At 60.2% G+C, this 19,778-nt stretch overlaps 2 protein-coding genes across 3 annotated transcripts; one reads left to right on the top strand and one right to left on the bottom strand.

Moving 5' to 3' along the window:
* Nucleotides 1-1,555: 1,555 nt before the first annotated feature.
* Nucleotides 1,556-15,648, bottom strand: SDF4 (stromal cell derived factor 4). Of its 2 annotated transcripts, none has more exons than XM_035020070.1 (7): nt 15,504-15,648; nt 11,715-12,067; nt 7,867-8,003; nt 7,441-7,554; nt 3,824-3,982; nt 3,295-3,470; nt 1,556-2,237 (listed from the first exon to the last, which is right to left on the bottom strand). In XM_035020070.1, the coding sequence occupies exons 2-7, from the start codon at nt 12,017-12,019 to the stop codon at nt 2,061-2,063; spliced, it is 1,068 nt and encodes a 355-aa protein (XP_034875961.1). In that variant the 5' UTR covers nt 12,020-12,067; nt 15,504-15,648; the 3' UTR covers nt 1,556-2,060. The 2 variants fall into 2 exon arrangements, with proteins under 2 accessions (XP_034875961.1, XP_034875962.1); XM_035020071.1 differs by lacking the exon at nt 15,504-15,648 and adding an exon at nt 14,789-14,881.
* On the top strand, nt 15,247-18,337 carry B3GALT6 (beta-1,3-galactosyltransferase 6). The gene has a single exon (XM_035020073.1). The coding sequence runs from the start codon at nt 15,845-15,847 to the stop codon at nt 16,832-16,834; it is 990 nt and encodes a 329-aa protein (XP_034875964.1). The 5' UTR covers nt 15,247-15,844; the 3' UTR covers nt 16,835-18,337.
* The last annotated feature ends 1,441 nt before the right edge of the window (nt 18,338-19,778 follow it).

Genomic DNA, 19,778 nt, shown 5'->3' with positions numbered 1-19,778 from the left:
AGAGCGGGGGGAAGCTGGAAATTCCCCTCCCTGACTCCCCGACAACGGGTAAGAAAGCTGAGCTTCCTCAGCCCACCTGTGGGAAATTCCTCCCCGGCTGAGCTGGGCAAGGTGGGCACGGACGAGGCCACGGCCCACAACAGCTGGGGTGGAGGGAGGCAGGCTCTGCCAGCGGCCAGGGGGCCACACAGGGGAGGGGACCAGGGCGTCAGGCAGCCTGGTGTGCATGCATGTGCATGCGTGGGCCCCGTCTTCCGCAGATGGTGAGAAAAATCTTTTTTTTTAATTGACAAACTGTAGCCCGAGGTTGAGCTAACTTGGGACTCCGCTGGGCGGCGCCCCCTCCAGCGTGCCCCTCTCCTTCTCTGGGGGCCACGGGGGGGCTGCCTGCCCTCTGGCTGTATGGGTCCCCACTGCCTGAGGCCCTGCACACCTGGCCCACGAATCGGGCATCTGCTCACGGGGACCCACCAAGCACAGACAACTAACTAACCGCACTCAGCCTGCATCCTGTGGGCCCAGCCGACCCCCGGCCTCAGCCCACACCTCTGCCCACCATCACACAGCTGCTTGCTGCTGACTCACCCACGTGGCCTGGCCACCACGGGGACCCCCTCCCACCACACACTCCTGTCCCTTCTGAAGCCTCGTCTGCCTGGAAGCACAAGTGTCATGCGCCCTCGTTCCTCTACAGCGGCCCCAGCCCACACTGCTCGGAAGCGGGTCCCTGTGGCAAGGGCAGGTCACAAGGGCAGCTCAGGGCAGCCCCTCTGCCCACCGGGCGGGAGCCCCCACCCAAGCAGGGCCCTCTAAGGCCTGAGCAGACCCCCCGGCTGGGTGAGCTGTCCATGGAGGCACGCCGGCCCATGGCTCAGGGCTCCCAAGGGGATGACCAGCACGGAGCGGGGCAGGGGCTGAAGGTGGCAGCTCGGAGGTACGTGAGGTCAGAGACCCTCAGTCAGTTGAACCCCTCACAGCTCAATGCCCTCTGTCCCCACACACGAGAAAAGTACTGGGCACGGCTGACCCCCAGAAAGGGCCTGGGACCGCAAGCCTGAGAAATCGAGGTCTGGTGGGATGTCCGCCAATAGCCCCGTCCTGTCCCCAGGCTCTCAGGCCCTCCCAGCCCCTGACTACAGGCTCAGTGAGACTCCAGATCCCCTGGCCACCTCTGCTCCGTCCTCCACAGCCAGCCCAGCTGGAGGTGATTCTCAGTGGACTCCTGTGTTCTCCCCCCGGCCCCTGCCCTAAGGGCTCGTCCTCAGATCTTCCCTCCCTACCAGGAACTCCGGTCCCCCCACCGGGCCCCTCCCAGGGGGTCTCACCCAGACTCCACGCTCCTGACTTTGAATCCGTAGCCCAGACCCTCCGCTCCCTGCAAGAGCCCTCTTCCACGTACCCACGGGCCTCCCCATCGCTGAACACATCCCTCACATGCAGCCCCACCCCGGGGCCTGGTCCCTTCCACACCTGCCCTGGCAAGAGCCTGACCAAACCCTCTGTTCTCACCAAATCGCCCACCTCAAAAGCACTGAGTGGAAGCCAGCTAGCCACAAACGTTCCAAAATCATTTTATGGGCTTTTTTTCAACAAAGAAATGAAGCTAGGAGAAAAAGGCAACTCTATTTTAAAGTACATTAATGAGATTCTCATCACAAGTGTGTGTGTTTTCGGAGACTGAACGTTGTGGCAGGCACCCCCCAGCGGCCGGCTACAGGCTCCCAGCAGAGCACATTCTAATAGTTGGTTCACTTCTCGGTTTTCAAGGAAACGGCAGGAGCTGCGTTACTTCCCACAGGTGTGGTGAGCCCACAGGGCCCTGATGTGGTCAGTGCCTTCCGCAGAACAGCACCCGGTTCTCAGAAGTGAGATGCAGCAGTCACGTGGGACCCCACGCATGGGGGGCAGCCAGCCCACAACTGTACCTCGGGACTCGGGCCCGCTCAAGCACATCTGTGACAAGCCTGGACCCACGGCTGTCGGGGCCGCGGGAGGGAGGGAGGCCTCCCGGAGGGGCCAGCTGGCCAAGGCGCATGGGGCAGGCGGCAGGAGGCGCGGGCTCAGAACTCCTCGTGCACGTTGCGGGCGTAGTCCATCAGTTTGCTGCCTGTGAAGAACTCGCTGTACTTGAGGACCTCCTCGGGCTCCAGGTGGTGGTTCTGGTTCTCGTCGGCGATGGCGATCATCTGCTTGGCCTCATTAAGGGCGTTGTACTCGTTCATGGGGTCCATGTAGTCCTACAAGGGTTCCGGCCACTGGGTCAGCATGGATCCCTGGCTGCCACGGCCCTCCCCAGCGCACCCACCCCCCAGCAGCGCTGGGGCCCATCGACCCCGGGTGTCATCCCCACTACAGCACCACGTCCGCACCTGGTGACTTGGCCGTGAGACATGGCCCCCCAGGGCAGACGCCCCCACCCCCACGGATGCCCCGTCAGCAAGGTCGGCACCTCCTGCCTCAGGAAAGCGGCTGCAGGTCTCTGACCCTGTCACCAGCTACAGAAAGCAACGCCTCATTTAAAATACCCCATGGGCTGACAGAACAGAAGCAGCAAGAAGGGGATATGGGCATGTTCTGGAATGTTCTGGAACACAGACACCAGGCTAGATGGGGCTCAGGGCCAGACAGCCTTTGCCTGCGTGGGCGCCTGAGACTCGCCGCCTCCCGTCCTCCTCAGGGCACCCCTGATGGAAGGAAGGGCCGGCCGGAGGGCAAACAGCCTTGAGTGGCCCCCGGGGGCCTGCCCATGGGTCACATGACGCCCGGACACAGGCCCGGACACAGACCCGAGGAGCCGCTGTTCAATCCTTGAACCAGATGTGCCCACCAGCTATCAACAGGGATCAGAGAATTCTGGTGTAAAGACAATGAGTCACCCAGCAATGGGGAAAAACAAGCCCACACAGCACCTACACAAGACCAGCAAAAACACTTCAGGGGAAGATGGTGGATTCCAACCTAGCCTATAGCCCCCGGCGCCCAAGCCAGCTGCCAGGAGGGGCCGAGGCATCCCAGGCACCCTGACCGGGGGGCAGGCACAGGCGCCTCACTGCGCGCTGCCGGCTCTTCTGCTCGCATCTTGTCTGAGCGCCCCAGGTGACCACGCCGTCAGGCGAATCCCCCTCCCCCGCACGCAGGGAGCCCACCTCCAGGTGCTGTGAAGGGCCGCACCACCAGCCACAGCCGGACCAACCAACGCTGCCTTCCTTTCCACCACAGCCCCTTGCCTCAGGCACCCCGGGAAGCCTGGGGACCTGGGCCGACCTCAGATGCCCCCCGGGCACTTGCACTCACCTCCAGCTCCGCCATGGTCACAATCCCGTCATGGTTGGCGTCAATCAGTTCCTCAAACTCTTTTTTTCGGTCTCTGACCCAACTGTCATCGATATCCTGGCCCTGCTGGTTCTCCACCGTGCCCACAGGCAGAGAGATGAACTCGGGCAGCGAGAGCCGCTTGTCACCGTCCTGGTCTGCCAGACAGGGAAGTGGACGCTCAGACCTCAAGTAGACATGGGACCACCCAGGCCCACCCAGAAGAAAATAAACCAAACAGGATTGCTGCCAAATTTTCAGTGTGTTCAATTTTAGCCTAAAGCAAAACAGGTGCATCTCACCTGACCTGCTCGAGAGCCTGACGGAGGCCAGATGGCCCAGTACAAGGCCTGACCCTCCCTCACCACTGTGCAGCCAGACAGCCTCCAAGACCCCCGGGCCGACCCCTGCCAGGAGGACTGCTGCAGGTGCACATGGGCCCTGCCCTCCAGCCCAGCCTCCAGCAGGGAGGCACCACCCCCTAGAGACTGGGTCACGGGCCAGGCCTCACCCAGGTCCCGGACAATCTCCTTGACCATGAACTTGAGCATGCCACGGCTGTGCTCAGGGTGCAAGAATGACAGGAACTCGTCCTCAGTCAGAAGCAGGTCTGAGGGGGGGTTGTCTGCCTGGTACCAGCGGTCCTTGAGGTTCTCCAGGACTTCCTGTGCTGAGAGAGGCATACCCGTGAGGACCCAGGATCCCTGCACGCATCTGAAAAGTTCTGAGATGTGCTGCCTGGATGGGAAGGCTGGCTCAGGACACTGTGGTGAGTGAGGCCAAGGACCCTGCCGCTCAAAGGAGAGCTCAGCCCTCAGGGAGGCAGACGGTGCAGAGCCCCCCAGACAGACACAGACCCTCCCAAGACACAGGCACAGACTGCTCTCAGACGCAGACACAGACCTCACAAGATGCAAATACCCGTGGACACAGACCCCCCCAAATACAGGGGCCAAACCCCCTCCAGATTACAAACCCAGACCCCCCAAGACACAGATTTTCCCCCCTTGGACAACCCCCCCCCCCCACAGACACCCGCCTCCTGCCCTCATACAGCCCCCACCCTCAGCTCACTGCTGCTCTTTGCTCCTCGGGAGAAATGGAAAGCAGGGTGTAGGCGGACTCACCCTCACCGTGCACCTACAGGAACAAAGCACGACCTTGTTCCTTTCCATCTCTTTCACGTGCACCGTATGCAGAGGGCAGGGCTCTGGAGGAAAACCCAGCTTCCAGATATGACTCAAGCGTCCCCCACAGACTCTCGCCGCAGCCCCCACTCTCCCTCCGTGAGAAGGCCCGGCATGGGGAGCGTGGCCTGGAGATTGCCCCCACAGCTTCACAGGCTCAGTGACCATTCAGGTCTTCAACGGAGCGGTCGAGGCTGGGCGAGCAGGAAGAGCTGAGGCACGGAGATCTGTCCACACCCTCACTACAGTCACTGGGAACGGGGATGCTCAGGCCTCGGCACATCGCAACGGGGACACAGCTGCATCCCACACAGTCCCCATCACCTCGAGTCTCAGTGCCTTCTGATGAACAGAAGATCCCGTGGTGACCTACTTTTAATGGCAAATCCACTTAGAGGAAGGTGGGAGTGAGAGGTTGCTCCTGCCTGCCACGTATGGGGACAGGTGCAGACTCGCTACATCCGCCTGCAGCCTGTCAACAGCGCCTGATGGAATCAAGTCTGTGGGGCTGCAACCACTCAAGGACCTCGACCCGAGGTCACTGGAGATTTAAGGTGGGCACCGAAGCCAACAGCAGCTGTCCGCACACAGACACAGAAGCAGGGACGCTGGTGGCACCAGAAGCTGGAGGGAGGCCTGCCACCGACCCCTGCAAGCCCCTGTCTGCGGTGCCTGGGGCTCGCAGCCCCACAAGCCCCGAGGAGGCAGACTGCCACGTGGGGACTCTTACCTCTCAGCCCCCACCTGTGCTCCCCTGGCCTCCCAGACCCTCGACACTGCTCTTCACTTCCGATGCCCCAGACCTGCTCACCCCACCCAAACTAAAGAAGGGAATGAGGGGCCTTGAACTCGAGCTGAGATGAAAGAGTCGACAGGCAGGCTGAGGTGACACAGTTCACGTCCCCGAAGGACAGGTCCTGATCCCAGGCACACCCGAAGGAAAGGTGCTAAAGACAGACTAGCTCCCGAGAGCAGGCAGGGAAAGAGGGCCAGCAGCCCGCAGCCCTGCAGCCACCCCAGACGCTGGTACCAAATCACCAATGCTGGCAGGAGGACCGAGGCCCCCCAGGACCCCCAGATGCCTCTAAATACCACCTTCAGGGGACAGCTGGAACCACAGGACAAACCATGGAAACGCAAAACAAACATATGAAAAAGGCAAACAACCATTTCAGGAAAAAAAAAATCACGTCCAAGGACAGAAGTGAGGGGCGCCTGGGTGGCTCAGTCGGCTAAGCCTCTGCCTTCGGCTCAGGGCTTGATCCCGGGGTCCTAGGATCGAGCTCCGCATCGGGCTCCCTGCTCAGCAGAGTCTGCTTCTCCCTCTCCCTCTGCCTGCCGCTCTGCCTACTTGTGCTCTCTCTCTCTCTCTGTCAAATAAATAAATAAAATCTTAAAAGAAAAAAAAAGGAAAGACAAGTGAAATCCTGGATGGTTCCCAGGGAACTGGGGAAGGCCGGCTGGCACCCGAGGGCATCCAGAAGCCTCCGTGCTGCTCAGGAAAGGGGTCTGGCGCTGCAAAGTCACACATGCGCCACAGACCGACTGAGCCGGAGAAACAAAGGTGTGGGACATGGACGAGCTGCCCGTGACGGGCGGCCCCCACGGAGACAGCTGGAAGTCTGGGGACTCAGACCCTACAAGATGCTGCAAGAAAATGGAACTACAGACCAGTGTGTCTCATGCAAACGTGCCCCACAAAAGATCAGCAAATTAAATCCAAAAACACGTAAGAAGAATCCCAGACCACAACCAAGTGGGACTCATCCCAGGTGAGCAGGCTGGTTCGACATCTGAAAATCAGTTAACGTGAGCATCACATCAGGCCAAAGAAAAATCACACGATCATATCAACAGACACAGAAAAAGCATGACATAAAATCCAACAGCCATTCATGATCCAAACTCTGAGCAAACTAGGAATAGAGGAAAATTTCCTCCGCTGGACAAAGAACATCTACAAAAAACCTACAGCTCATATCAAGTTAATGGTGAGAAACCGGACGCTTTTCCTCTAAGATCAGAAGAAGAAAAAAGTGCCCCCCCTCCCCACTGCTTTCCAACACCGTACTGGAAGTCCCAGCCAACGCAGTAAGATAAGGAAAGGAAATCAGAGGCACACAGATTGGGAAGGAGGAAACAAACTGTCCGTGTTCACAGATATCACAGTCACCTGCGTAGAAAGTCTGAATCGTATCAAGACCGCAGGCCAGAAAGTTAGCACAGAAAGGCCAATCACTTCCCTGCATGCCAGCAAGGGAGGTGGGGAATCAGGATCAAGGACGAGCAAGAAAATACAAACAGAAAGAAGAAAGAAGGTATGACTGCAACCGACAGAGGACAGGAGCGCTGGCACGGACAGGAGCGCCCACAGCCCACCCTGCCGGCAGCCATCACGAAGCGGAGGAGAGGGTGCCGGCCCACTCACCACACAGACACATGACAAACAGGGGCTGTGTCATGGGCGCAAAGATGCCGCAGAGAAACTCCCGCACACCCGCGACCACCACAGGAGAAGACACAATGGGACAAGGGTGGGGATGGTGACCCACCACATGGAGGAAGGACAGGACATGACAGGCGGCACACCAAACCTGATGCCCGGCTTGGCAGGGGTCCCCAGGCGAGATCAGTGAAGGGTGTGAGTATCCTCCAGCCGCACTCGAGAAGCCAGCCAACACCCCAGCGCACCCGCACCCGGAGTTTCCCTCGCCCATGAGGCTTTAAAGGCTAAGGGGAGGGCGGAGCTCTGCCCTGCTGGTGGCCAGCCCTGCCCCACCTCCACGCCACCTGCCTCACCGTACTCCCCTCCCCAGGACCTTGTCCTGGCCCCCAGACCGGCCTGCCCCCCAGCTCGAGCCCACAGGAGGCCACCTGCTGCCCCAAGGCCCGCCCTGGCTACAGGCCCCCTCGCGGCGCACCACAGGGCCCAGGCGCTCACTCTCCTCGTCGACTTTCAGCTCCTCGCCATTCTTTATCTTCTCCACAACTTCTTGCTCGTTGTGGCCTTTGCTCACCAAAAACTTCACCTTATATTCGTCCCACGACACACGGCCTGGAAGAGATAACCGACCTGCTAGGCTGTTCCACGACGGATGGTTTTAGAAATAGAGATGTCATGTTTTCATACATCTGTCAATAACCCCGCACTACAGGCAAATGCAGAAGCAGAAGCACCAGAGTAGCTGCAGCCCAGCCCGCAGCCCGGCCCCCCTCCCAGCCCTGGGGCCCAGCCCCGCGGCCCAGCCCCCAGCCCAGCCAGTAGCAAAGCCCCCAAGCCCAGGCCCTCACTTCCTCTGCCCTCTGTGCACACCGCCCTCCTCCTGGCAGCCTCAGGCCCACGGGGTGAGGGTGAGACCGGCCATACCGTCGCCGTCGGGGTCCACTGCACGGAAGTGCACCTTGCTCTCCTCGATGGCCTCCCGGAAATGCTCTGCTGTCTTCTCCATGATCCAGTGCTGCATCTCCTTGGCGCTGATCCTCCGGTCAGTGTTCACGTCCACCCTGCGGGCAGATAAGCGACGTCAGACGAGGCCTCTAGAACGCGGGACAGGACAGACGGACTGACAGACCAAAGCATGGCCAGAGGGGCTCCACCGCCATGAACAGGGACACACTCTACCCAACGGTGACGCTGGGGTGGCTGGGAAGGCTGACGGTTTGCTCTGCAGGGCAGCTCAGCACCACTTCCCCCACAGTCTGGGGGCCGCTGGGGGAGGACAGACAGGCAGCCTCGTCACCCCAAATCCACACACCCAGACGCTTGGGACAGAACTGTGAAGCCAGAGCAGAGTCATGTTTCGTACGTGGGTACAGACGGCTAGATGGAGAAGCAAACGGAGATGCAAGTGTGCACATGCGAGTGAGCAGTGCTCTGTGGATGCGATGGCTCATACACACACGTGTGCAGACTAGTACGTGTGTGCCTGAGTCAACACACCTACGTACACCCATGTTCCTGCACACTCACACGTCATCTAGCCCCGCCCACCGGGGGACCTCAGGCCCGGACACCAGTGCCCAGATCCCAGCTTCTAAACACCATCCTCCAATGAAAGAAACCAGGGCTCCTTGGACAAATGGCTGATTTCAGGGCTGAGGCAGGCACACAAGATGAGCCTGGAGCATCTGGAAGCGCCAACAAGAAAGGAAGTGCCCCCAAAACACACAAATGAAAGAGCAAAACCACGCAGGGCTGGATCGCACCCAAAGTACACGACAAACATCCAGGAGCCCCAGCTGACGGAAGGAAATGACCGATAAATCCACACATGGGGGACAGAGAAAGCCTCCTTACGGAATTCCAAATGATACGGTGGATCTCCCCTGCCACCCCCACACACGGGAGGCCCGGCTCATTCCCACCCCCTGCAGGGCGACTGCCTCGCTGAGTGGCCACCAGAGAAGACAGGAGGGAGAGAGGAGACACCTGGCACGCACCACCTGGACCAGGGGGCCAGGCCAACGGGCCCCGTGCTGTCCTACAGACGCCAGCGCCCCCGACAGCATGCGATGAGAGGGCCACCTCACCACCGCTGGGGTGTTCTCTCCCAAACCCACGACACCACTCTAAGCACCAGAAAACACAGCAGACAAACCCAAAATGAGGGACATTCGACACAACACCTCTGCAGTCCTCCTCTAAACTGTCAGGGTCATGAAAAAGTAAGAGGGTCTGAGACACCAGCCCATCCTAGAGGGAACAAAGGAGCTGTCACACTCAATGCGGTGTGGGACCTGGACAGGGATGTTGGGAAACCGAGTGAAATCTCACGTCTGCGGTGTAGACAATAGGAACATAGCACTGCTGTTTCTCAGTCTCCACAAATGCACCGTGGTGACCTAAACGTCGGTATTAGGGAAAACCGGCCATCTCTGCCACTCTTCTGTAAACCCGAAACTACTCCAAAATAAAAAGCTTATTTAACAAATGTGGTGGTGGGGCACCTGGGTGGTTCAGTCAGTTAAGCACCCAACTCAATTTCAGCTCCAGTCATGATTTCGGGGTCGTGGGATTGAGTCCCGCGTCGGGCTCTGCACTCAGCCGGCAGATTCTCTCCCTCTCCCTCTCCGTCTCCCCCTGCACACAGGCAGGCACGGGTGCGTGCGTGCTCTTTTTCTCTCTCTTTCTAGTAAATGAATAAATCTTAAAAAAAAAAAGAAATGTTGTTGCAACATTACTTTAATCAAAACCAGGTCCTGCGACCACGTGTGACTCGGGCAGGGAGCCAGGGAGGCGGCAGCTGCGCTGCGACGTCTTAAACCAGGAGTGGCTGTAGGCAGAAGTCGGCATGGAAACCGCTGCGGCGAGGGGCGGCGAGCGGGGTTAGCTGCTCCCCGTGACCCCGCAAAACAGAGCAGGCCTAACAAAAGCGCCTCCCGTGGACAGACACGGCCACACCTGAGAGACTGAAGAGCAAGCAGCCTGGGAGCCAGCCCCGTGCGCCCGCTGGCCCCACTGTCTGCACTCCAGCCAACATGCTCCTAGCACCACAGCCCCGCTGAGCCAGCCCGCCCCTCTCCACCCTGCACGTAGGCCGGCAGGCGCCCAGGAAGAGCAGGCCCAGGTGTGGTCCGGAATTCAACCCTCCCCCCGCCCACGCACAGACATCTGCACACCCGGCCCTCAGAGCCCTGCCAGGTGGGAGATCCAGGGGGCTCGACCTAGAAGGGGCTCTGAGCCACGCCCCCAGCCCCCATGGTCCCAGTCTCACTGCTGAATTTCTGGCTCCATGCTCTGTCATGACACCCGGCTTTGTTCCAACCGGGTGAAGACCTAACCTTCGACAATGAAGATGTAAGCACAGCAGGAAGGTGTCCCGCCTCCCCAGTGCTCCCCCTGCTCCAGTGGGATGCACCTGCTCCTGGCACTGAGCCTCCGGGCCACAGCCCACCCTCTCTGGATTCTGTCCCTCTCCTATCACCTGTCCTAGGGGCCCTGCCTGGTCCCTCCCCTTCAACAGTGCCGGCCCCTCTGGGGACCCCTTCCTCCCAGAGCTCTGGGCCCGTCCGCTGGAACCCCCGTCCCCTGGCAACACACAAAAGTGCCAAGGAAGACACAGAAGCAGCCCCAGGAAGAACCTGCTGTTGGCTCCAGAGCTGAGTTTGAATCTGTTTGACGGGAAGATCTTCTAACAGATAAGATATTCACAGGTTCAAGGTTCCACAGGGACCTTGGGGCCCCGGGTGAAGCCACCCTCTCTCCCGAGGATGCCCAGGGTAGTCTGGGTAGATCCTCTTGCCTGTGGGCACACACCTCGCCCCTAGCCCAGTGAGTGGTGCGGACCAGCCTCTGCAGGCTGCCAGGAAGGTGGCTCTCAGCGTGGGGATGGATACTCCCAGCAGAGTCCCGGGGAGAGCCAGTGCCCTGTACGTCAGCGGGCCCAGTCATGAGCAGATTATCAAGGCCAGTGTCCGTGCATACAGCCCTGTGCTAGCACCCACCTGTCTCCTCAGCCGGTCTCGGCCGGCCCACCATCTGCAGACCTTCCTGCCCGCAGCTCCTGCCTCCAGCTGGTGGCCCATCTGCTACTCCGCCCGGCCCCCCAGCACCCAGTGCACATAGCACCTCAAAAAGGCAGGCCTCTGGGATCGCCCTGTCTCGCCCACACCCACCCAGGGCAGCCCCGCTGCCCTCCATCTGTTCTCCACCCTCACCCCTGACCCTATGAGTAGACAGCACACAGCACACTTTGTTCTCACCACGCCCAAGAAGCGGGGCTCTCGATACCCCCTTTCACAGATGAGGGCGAGGCTGGCGGGCTCAGGGAACAGAGCCCAGGCCCAGCTGCCAAGGGCCTCCTCCTGAGCTCATGCCCTGGCCATGAAGCCCCTCACCTCCCCAGAGGCTCCAAAGCCCCCAGGCCATGGGACCTGCGTGGGTGCTCACAGCCAGCACCACGACCTGTGCCTGAGTCCAAACCTGTGCGACACCTGGGTGCATTCAGGGCGGCTCCACAGGAAAGTCAGCCCCATGAACGAGCTCCTCTCAGTCCACTCCCTGGGACCGAGAGCCGTGAATCCTGGGTCCTGGCACATGGCTGGGCCACCATGTCACCAATACCCTGGGAGCCTGGACCCCACCAGGCCCATGCTAGGCAGAGAAGCTCCTAAGGCATGGGCCCCCTGAGACCTGTGGACCCTGCCCCGCCCCAGCACATGGCCTGTGTGAGGAAACTAGTTAGATTCTGGCAGCGCCCAGGCCTGGGCACCCACTTGGAAAAGATGACCATCAGCTTCCTCCTGCTTCTCCGTGGCTCTGCGTCCTCCTCAAACCCGTCTATGTCCTTCCCCAGGAAGACCTCCTGGTGGAAGTCCTTGTTGAGGTGCCCATCCATCTCCAGCTTCACCCCATTCAGGTGGTCCGGGGGCAGGATCTCACGCTCATCCTTGTTGCCGGCTCTCTCCCGAGCAGATGAGTGGTTGGCAGGCCGGGCAGACACATCCATCAGAAGGATGACCCCCAAGAGCCAGAGGCAGTGAGGAACCAAGCCGCAGTGGGGGGTCTGCCTGGACGCCATGGCCACCTGGGTCCGGACTGTGGGATGGTCTGCAAGTGTGGCCAGGAGCTGGGGAGAGAGGGGCGGGGCAGGTGAGGAAGTGAGGCCTGGGGTCACAGCCTTCCCACCACCCCAGGCACTGCAGAAGGGCAACAGCCCGTGGCTGCCAGACCCCAGCATGCAGTTAAAGGTCTATAAAGAGGACACAGCCATCGTTCAATGGAGGGTCAGCAAATACTTCACTAAAGAGGCGTTTAGTTTACAACATGAAATGGAAGTTCTTGGTTTACAGGATACATACTAAACATACTACTTTTTCCTTTTCCAAAGATACCCACCTCAAAGGCTGCCCAACACCACTAAACCTACCCCTTTTCAATGCCCACAGTGGGCCTTCCCAGAACAGTCTCTCTCCATCCCTCCTGGCATCGAGACAGACCCCAGAGTCATGGTAACTCACTCTCCAAATCCCAGCTCAGCATTTGTGAGCTCTGTGACCCTGGCTAAGTCACCTGGCCTCCCCAGCTTCAGTGTCCCCCCTGAAACAGGAAGCTCCCTCCCCCACCCCAACGCTTTGTGAGGATGGGCCTGGTGCCAGCAGACGCCCAAACCCACCCAGCAGGGCACCAGCCCCTTCCTACCTTCCCACCTCGACGACGGCTGCAGGCGTGCACACACACATTCTGCAAGGACACACATGCACACAGGCACATACACCACACTCGAATGCACACGTACACACGCATGTACGTATACAAATACACACATGTGCGTGGATATACACACCTGCGTGTGTATGCGCGTGCGCACACGCACACACACACACACACACACCCTTGCTCGAGTTCACACAGGAGTACCAGGAAGTCTGTCATCCTTGGTATGCCTGGGCCCCGCATGAGGAAATGCCACAGTAAGGATCCCAGGGCCACAAGCACTCATGCCCAGCACTCAGCCATCCCAGCCTTCTCCCACATCTGGCTCCTTCCACCCAGGCCTACCTGCTTTCCCTCACACCTTCCAGGTTCCTCCAGACTCCCTTCTGGAATGGCCTGGAATTCCCTTCTGGCTGGTGCCAGAACAGGGCCCAGCTGCCTGCCCAGCTCCCTGCTCAGCTTCTTCTTTTTTTTTTAAGATTTTATTTATTTACTTGAGACAGAGAGAATGAGAGACAGAGAGCACGAGAGGGGGGAGCGGGAGAGGGAGGAGCAGACTCCCCGCCGAGCAGGGAGCCCGATGCGGGACTCAATCCCGGGACTCCAGGATCATGACCTGAGCCGAAGGCAGTCGCTCAACCGACTGAGCCACCCAGGCGCCCTCTCTGCTCAGCTTCTCACGGACCTTCATGCTCCACACTCCCCAAAAGGAACTCCAGCTCCTTCTTGCCCTTTACTTAACCTGTTCCTCTCACAGTCTGTCCACCTGGCACACACCTGGTGGTCCTCTCAGGTGCAGCTGAGGCCCTCCCCTCCTCTGGCAGTTGTTACAGGGAGGAGCAGCAGAGGGAAGCCCACCAGTACTCAGGGCCCAGGGGTGGTGGCCCTGGACACACTTGCCACAGGCCAGAGTGCCACCTGCAGCCAAGCTGGGGCATCGCAGGAAGCAGAGGGCCCTGCATCCGCAAAGCCGCACACCCACCGCAGCCTGAGGGCACACAGCGCCGGACAGGGGCTCCCGCTGACTGGTCTGGCAGCCTGGCGGCACTCACAGAGGCCACCGCTTATCTGATGCTTCCTTTTGTTTTTTTTGTTTTTGTTTTTTTGGTTTTTTTTCAAAGATTTTATTTGACAGAGAGAGAGAGATAGCGAGAGAGGGAACACAAGCAGGGGGAGTGGGAGAGTGAGAAGTAGGCTTCCTGCAGAGTAGGGAGCCCGATGTGGGGCTCGATCCCAGGACCCCGGGATCATGACCTGAGCTGAAGGCAGACGCTTAACGACTGAGCCACCCACGTGCCCCTCTGATGCTTCCTTTTGAACCTACCTGCTCCTGAATGGCATTATTCACCTGCCAGGTGACACCTTTATGCATTAGTCTTCTGAACCTGCGCACTCTCTGGGCCCCTCGACAAGACCCTGCTCTCTGAACTCATGTGTCCCATTCCTCTGAGGGAGTAATCCCCCTTTCCAGGTCTGCGGAGCCTGCAATCTCCCCACAAGCACCCGAGCCGTGGCACTCTCGGTGCTGGGACTGCCCTGAATCAGATCTACTGCAACGCCACACCCTTCTCTTCACCGTCCCAGCAGCTGTCACACCGTCCACGCAACCGAACACGTACAGGAGTCTCTGCCACACCGCGATATGCACGTTCCTGAAAACGACAGTGCTCTGCAAAAGTGCACAATAAAAAATACAGGGCCCATGGGAACAACACAAGGGACGTATCTCAAGACCAACACAACTCGATAAAACAGGCCAGGAGGAAACCAGTAAGTGGTGCCTGGCGAGGCACCCGCAGCCCCAGCAAGCAGCTCGGGGGCTATTAAACCGAGGGGAGATGCCGTGCGCAGGTGCCAAGGAGATGCCAGCGGGGCTGCCACTAAGGGGGGCCCAGGAGGAAAGGCAGCCTGCCGTAAGGCAAGGCTTGCACAAGCCTGCGGTCACCAAGGTTTCCTTCCCTGCTGGCGTGTAATTCTACCCTGCGCCCCAGCTCTCCCGCTAGGGAAGTGTTGCGCAAACCAGGATGACCTCCGCTGACATTAGTATCGCCCTCGCTGACCGCGGCCATAAAAACACGTATCACACCCACACAGACTGTACTTTGCTCCTGAAGAAACAAAGTCAATTCCTTACTTATCTTCAGGGGTGGCACGCTCCGTTCTGCGCAAAAGTAACCCCAAATAGCCGCACACACACCAGGAGCTCAAGGGAGACTGACACCAGTTACCCATCTCAGCGAGCGCAGAAGCCGCCGCGTGGCTCAACACGCCAATCAACCGCTCAGTTCCTCGGCCTCGGCCGGCCCCTCACCGCCCGCCCCGCCCGCGCGCCGCCACCCCTGGGCTGTCAAAGGGCAGCGCTCGGCCGGCCGGCCAGGGAATCCCCATCCTCTGCGACGTCAGTGCAGGGCGGCCCCACCACCCCGGGGCCCAGCTTAAGCGCCGGCGGCACTTCTTGGCCTCCCCGGGCATCCGTGCCGGCGAGCCTAATCTCTCGCCGCCAGAAGAGCAAGCGCTTCATCTAGAAGCGCTGCCACCGCTCCTGGGAGCCGCGTTCAGAGCGCCGGTAACGGCGGCCGCCGGCCGAACCGGACACCCCAGGCTTTACACGCACGGCTTCAAATCTTCACCCAGTCCTGCCAATTCGGGCGCCTCTGACCGACGAGCGAGCGAGGTCATCTCGCCGGTAAATAGCGGGGCCCACCCGACTCCCCTGCCGCCCACACTCCCTCAGCCTCAGTTTCCCGGCGGCAGCCGTCGCTGAGGGCAGAGCGGACATGAGCCCCAGGCCCAGCGGCCCGAGGGAGCGTCGGCCTCGCGGCGCCCCCCGCCCCGGGGCCCCCACGCACCGGCTTCCCTCCCCTCGCCCAGGATCCGCTGCGGGGGCCCGAGCGCCCGTGACGCCTCCGACGGGCCTCGCCTAGGCCGCGGCCATCTTTCTTCCGGGAAGAGGCGGAGCTGGGACGGTGCGCGCGGGCGCGACGCCGGCGCGACGGCGCGGGCGCCGCCATATTTTGTCCGGGCGGAAGGGGACGCTCGGCCCCTCCAGGGCAACCAATGAGGAGGGCTCGCGTGCCCACGTGCCGTGCGGGCACGTGACGGGCAGCGCCGGGCCCTCCGCCGCCGGTGGACGCGGCCTGCGCGCCGGCTTCGGGGCCTCGGGGGCGCTTCCCGCGCGCGCGCGCGCGCCATGAAGCTGCTGCGGCGCGCGTGGCGGCACCGGACGGCGCTGGGCCTGGGCGGCCTGGCGCTCTGCGGCGCTGGGCTGCTCTACCTGGCCCGCTGCGCCGCCGACGGCCCCCACCCGGCTCCCGGCCGCAGTCCCGCGCCCGCCGGGCCCGCGCGCGCCGCCGCCTTCCTGGCCGTGCTGGTGGCCAGCGCGCCGCGGGCGGCCGAGCGGCGCAGCGTGGTCCGCGGCACGTGGCTGGCGGCGGCGCGGCGCGGCCGCCCGGGCGACGTGTGGGCGCGCTTCGCGGTGGGCACGGGCGGCCTGGGCGCCGACGAGCGGCGCGCCCTGGAGCGCGAGCAGGCGCGGCACGGCGACCTGCTGCTGCTGCCCGCGCTGCGCGACGCGTACGAGAACCTCACGGCCAAGGTGCTGGCCATGCTGGCCTGGCTGGACGAGCACGTGGCCTTCGAGTTCGTGCTGAAGGCGGACGACGACTCGTTCGCGCGGCTGGACGCGCTGCTGGCCGAGCTGCGCGCGCGCGAGCCCGCGCGTCGCCGCCGCCTCTACTGGGGCTTCTTCTCGGGCCGCGGCCGCGTCAAGCCTGGGGGCCGCTGGCGCGAGGCCGCCTGGCAACTCTGTGACTACTACCTCCCCTACGCACTGGGCGGCGGCTACGTGCTCTCGGCCGACCTGGTGCACTACCTGCGCCTCAGCCGGGAGTACCTGCGCGCGTGGCACAGCGAGGACGTGTCCCTGGGCGCCTGGCTGGCCCCGGTGGACGTCCAGCGCGAGCACGACCCGCGCTTCGACACCGAGTACAAGTCCCGCGGCTGCAGCAACCAGTACCTGGTGACGCACAAGCAGAGCCTGGAGGACATGCTGGAGAAGCAGCAGACGCTGACGCGCGAGGGCCGCCTGTGCAAGCGCGAGGTTCAGCTGCGCCTCTCCTACGTCTACGACTGGTCGGCGCCTCCGTCGCAGTGCTGCCAGAGGAAGGAGGGCATCCCCTGAGCTGCAAGCGCAGCCGACCCGCCACACGTCACGTGGCGCTGGAGGGAGGCCAGGACAGGTGCCTCAGGAGGGGGCCACCGCAGCGAGTCCCTCGGGGTCCTGTGGGGCCGCTGCTGAGGGGCCTCCCACTGGCCTTACACGGGCAAAGCTGGCCGGTTCGGCTGGTTACCCAGAATGAGTCCAGCCCTCGTGGGGGCCGGGTGCATTGGCGACCAGTGGGGTTTTCAGGCAGATGCCAAGCAGCAGTGGACAGCCGCTAGGTCCCAGCTCTGGTGGGCACCCAGGCCTGTGCACCCCCGTGGCCACCATGGGGCCTCACTCCAGACCCCGTCTTGTTCCGGGTCTGGGAGACCCGTGGGTCTTGCCAGGGCGGCACATAATGTCGGGGTAGCAGTGTTCTGTCCCTGGATCTCAGCCGGCATGGGCCTGGACTCCGAAGATGCCCAGCTTTGAGTGTGACGCAAACAGCAGTGGCTTGCAGCCCCGCCCCGCCTGCGCACCTGCTGTCTTCTCCCCAGGTGGAGGAGAGCAGCCAGAGGCTGGAGCCGACAGGCACTTGCGGCCCTGGCCCCAAAGAACGCATCTGGACTAGTTCGGGGGTGGGGGCTTCGTCTCGTCCTGCATCCTGTGTTGACCGTCCACCTAGGAAATCACCACACCAAGAGCTGTGGCTGCAGGGAAATGACCCCTGGGCTCTTGCATGTTGCCGCTTGACTGTGGGTTGCACCCAGTGGCTTTTATCAAAATCACCGTGGATTTAGTGGGTTAGGTTACCTCTTATGTTCCATGTTGGTGTCATTTGTCACATGGCAGTCTAAGATTTAACTGTGTGTTTTGTTATTTAGCTCCAATGGTATTTTGGTCTGTGTTGCTTTAGAGTGAATCCATGGTAAATGTAATTCAGCGTTAGTCTGTGACTTATAAACATTGTAAATTTGTGTAGGTAAGTTAGGAGTGTGTGGGTCTCCGTATTTTTTAAATTATTTAAGGGAAGACTTTTCTATCAGAATTTGGGCTTTGTGGATTAATCTGTTTTTACAGCTTGAGTTACAGACTTGTTACCGCCTGTGTGTTTAAATGTGGAAGAATTCTAAAAGTGTCCATTTCTCTTTACAGTTTACACAAAAGTCAGTCCCATTGTCTCTTTCTGAAAAGACTTTCCTTTTAAGGCTTCCTCACGGCCATGCAGGGGCAAGTGTTTCTCACACACTCATCTGTTATGTTAGACTCTGGGCCCAAGTTCCAGGAATCTGAACCCTTGGAAGCATCGGTGAGGTTTCCCACATTCTGTCTTAAGAAAACAGGCTCTGCTGGTTGGCGTGACCTTTTGGAGACAGAAAGCATTCACGCGCACCCTCCTGGCTGATCACCTCTCATACCTAACACATCCTGAGAAGATCAGGGTTCTTTTCTCCCCATTAAATGTGAAAAGTGAGTGTTGTGGTCATCACAAAAGTCAAATAAAGAGGCTCCAGGACAGCCGTGAGCCCTTCTGTCAGCCCAGTGGTGTGTGATGCTTCACGTTCTTATTCTGGAATCTGGGTTGGGTCGCCTGGCGATGCTGCTGGTGTCTATAGTCCACTTCGGGGCAATGCAGATGCAGGGAGCAAATCTCTTGACTTGCCTTTGCACTGCCTTTCCTTTGTGTTCTCAGGCCGTGGATTTTAGGAGCGGGTGTCCTGGTGCTCTTGGGCTGCCATAACAACCCCGCAGACAAGCTGGCTTGAGCAGCAGACCTGTCTTCCTCGCGGTTCTGGAGGCTGGCAGTCAGGTCCGAGTGCTCGCAGGGCCGCGTGCTGGTGAGGACCCTCTTCCTGGTGCAGGTGGCCACTTTCTCGCTGCGTCCTTAGCGCAAGAGAGAGCCAGAGCAAGCTCTCTGGTGTCCCTTTTTACAAGGACACTAATCCCACCAGAGGGCCCACCCTTGTGACCTCAGCTAACACCAGCTCCAAATACCATCACATTGGGGGTTAAAGCTTCAATCTAAGTTTTGGGGGACACAATCATCCTAGCAGCAGTCTGGGTTATTTGTGTTTAAAGGTAGAAGAGTACCCAGAATTTGGAGTCTTGGGCCAGAAGGAAGGGAGGATGGTCTTGTGGTTGCAATTCTCCTGCCTTTAGAAGGTAGAAGCTGGGCCAGAGAGGTCCCAAGATGTGACAAAGTTCTGATTATAAGGTGACTGTGGGCTTTCTGATCGGCCGCCTCGAGGCAGGCCTGACTGGCCCTGTGAACACATTTCCAAGACAAGGATTCATGAGAGGGTCCAGGTTTGGGGACACTGGGGTGAGCAGAATGGGACCCTGCCAACTGGGGTCAGGTTCCCAAGGGATACTGAGAACAGTGGGACCTGGTTCCTGCTGGCCATTTTCACCCGGATGTTTTGTCTGAACGTCGGGATCGTTGGAGTTGGCGTGTGCACGTCTCCGTTTTTCAGACGAGGAGACAGTGCTTGGACAGACAGCTTGCCGGGGCCACATGCCAGTGGCAGAGCCAGGATCCCACCCAAAGGCTGGACCTCCACATCCCTGCCCAGCATCTACAGTCCTGCTGTAGCTTCCGGGTTTCTCTGGAATGGACCCCATGGAAAGCATGGCACCAATGTCCAAGACCTCCTAGTAAAAAATCTAAAAATCGAGGGCATGTCTCTTTGGAGGAGTGGGGGAGGGTCCCTGAGCGTTAGCACTCACTTGAATCACATGGAAGTGCCCATATGCAGTCAGGTTTGACAAAAATGGAAAGTTCATATTGTTCAACGTAAATCATTAAATTTCAAAACAGAACAAACCAGACGCTGGGCTGACTGCGCATCATTACTGCGGTTGTGATGTCCGCATTCAGACCACACTTTGGGGCTAAAGGCCAGAGGCCCCTTCCTAGACTGACCCTCAGCCATCACCTTATCCGTGACCCCAGGGCCTGTGGATAGAGCCTGCCCTCCTCCAG

Source organism: Mirounga leonina, unplaced genomic scaffold (assembly GCF_011800145.1).
Source record: "Mirounga leonina isolate KUSES-001 unplaced genomic scaffold, KU_Mleo_1.0 Mir_173, whole genome shotgun sequence".
In the NCBI taxonomy this organism is placed as follows: domain Eukaryota; kingdom Metazoa; phylum Chordata; class Mammalia; order Carnivora; family Phocidae; genus Mirounga; species Mirounga leonina.
Note: the sequence above shows the minus strand (reverse complement) of the source record. Positions and strands in the feature narration are given on the sequence as shown.

Bases quoted from the DNA above. Each gene is read 5' to 3' on its own strand.
- SDF4 (XM_035020070.1), bottom strand. From the start codon at position 12,019: ATGGCGTCCAGGCAGACCCCCCACTGCGGCTTGGTTCCTCACTGCCTC. The intron at 7,555-7,866 runs GTATGGCCGGTC...TATCTCTTCCAG, and splicing joins AGTGGACCCCGACGGCGACG to GCCGTGTGTCGTGGGACGAA. The intron at 3,983-7,440 runs GTGAGCGCCTGG...TGCCTCTCTCAG, and splicing joins GCTGAAAGTCGACGAGGAGA to CACAGGAAGTCCTGGAGAAC.
- B3GALT6 (XM_035020073.1), top strand. From the start codon at position 15,845: ATGAAGCTGCTGCGGCGCGCGTGGCGGCACCGGACGGCGCTGGGCCTG.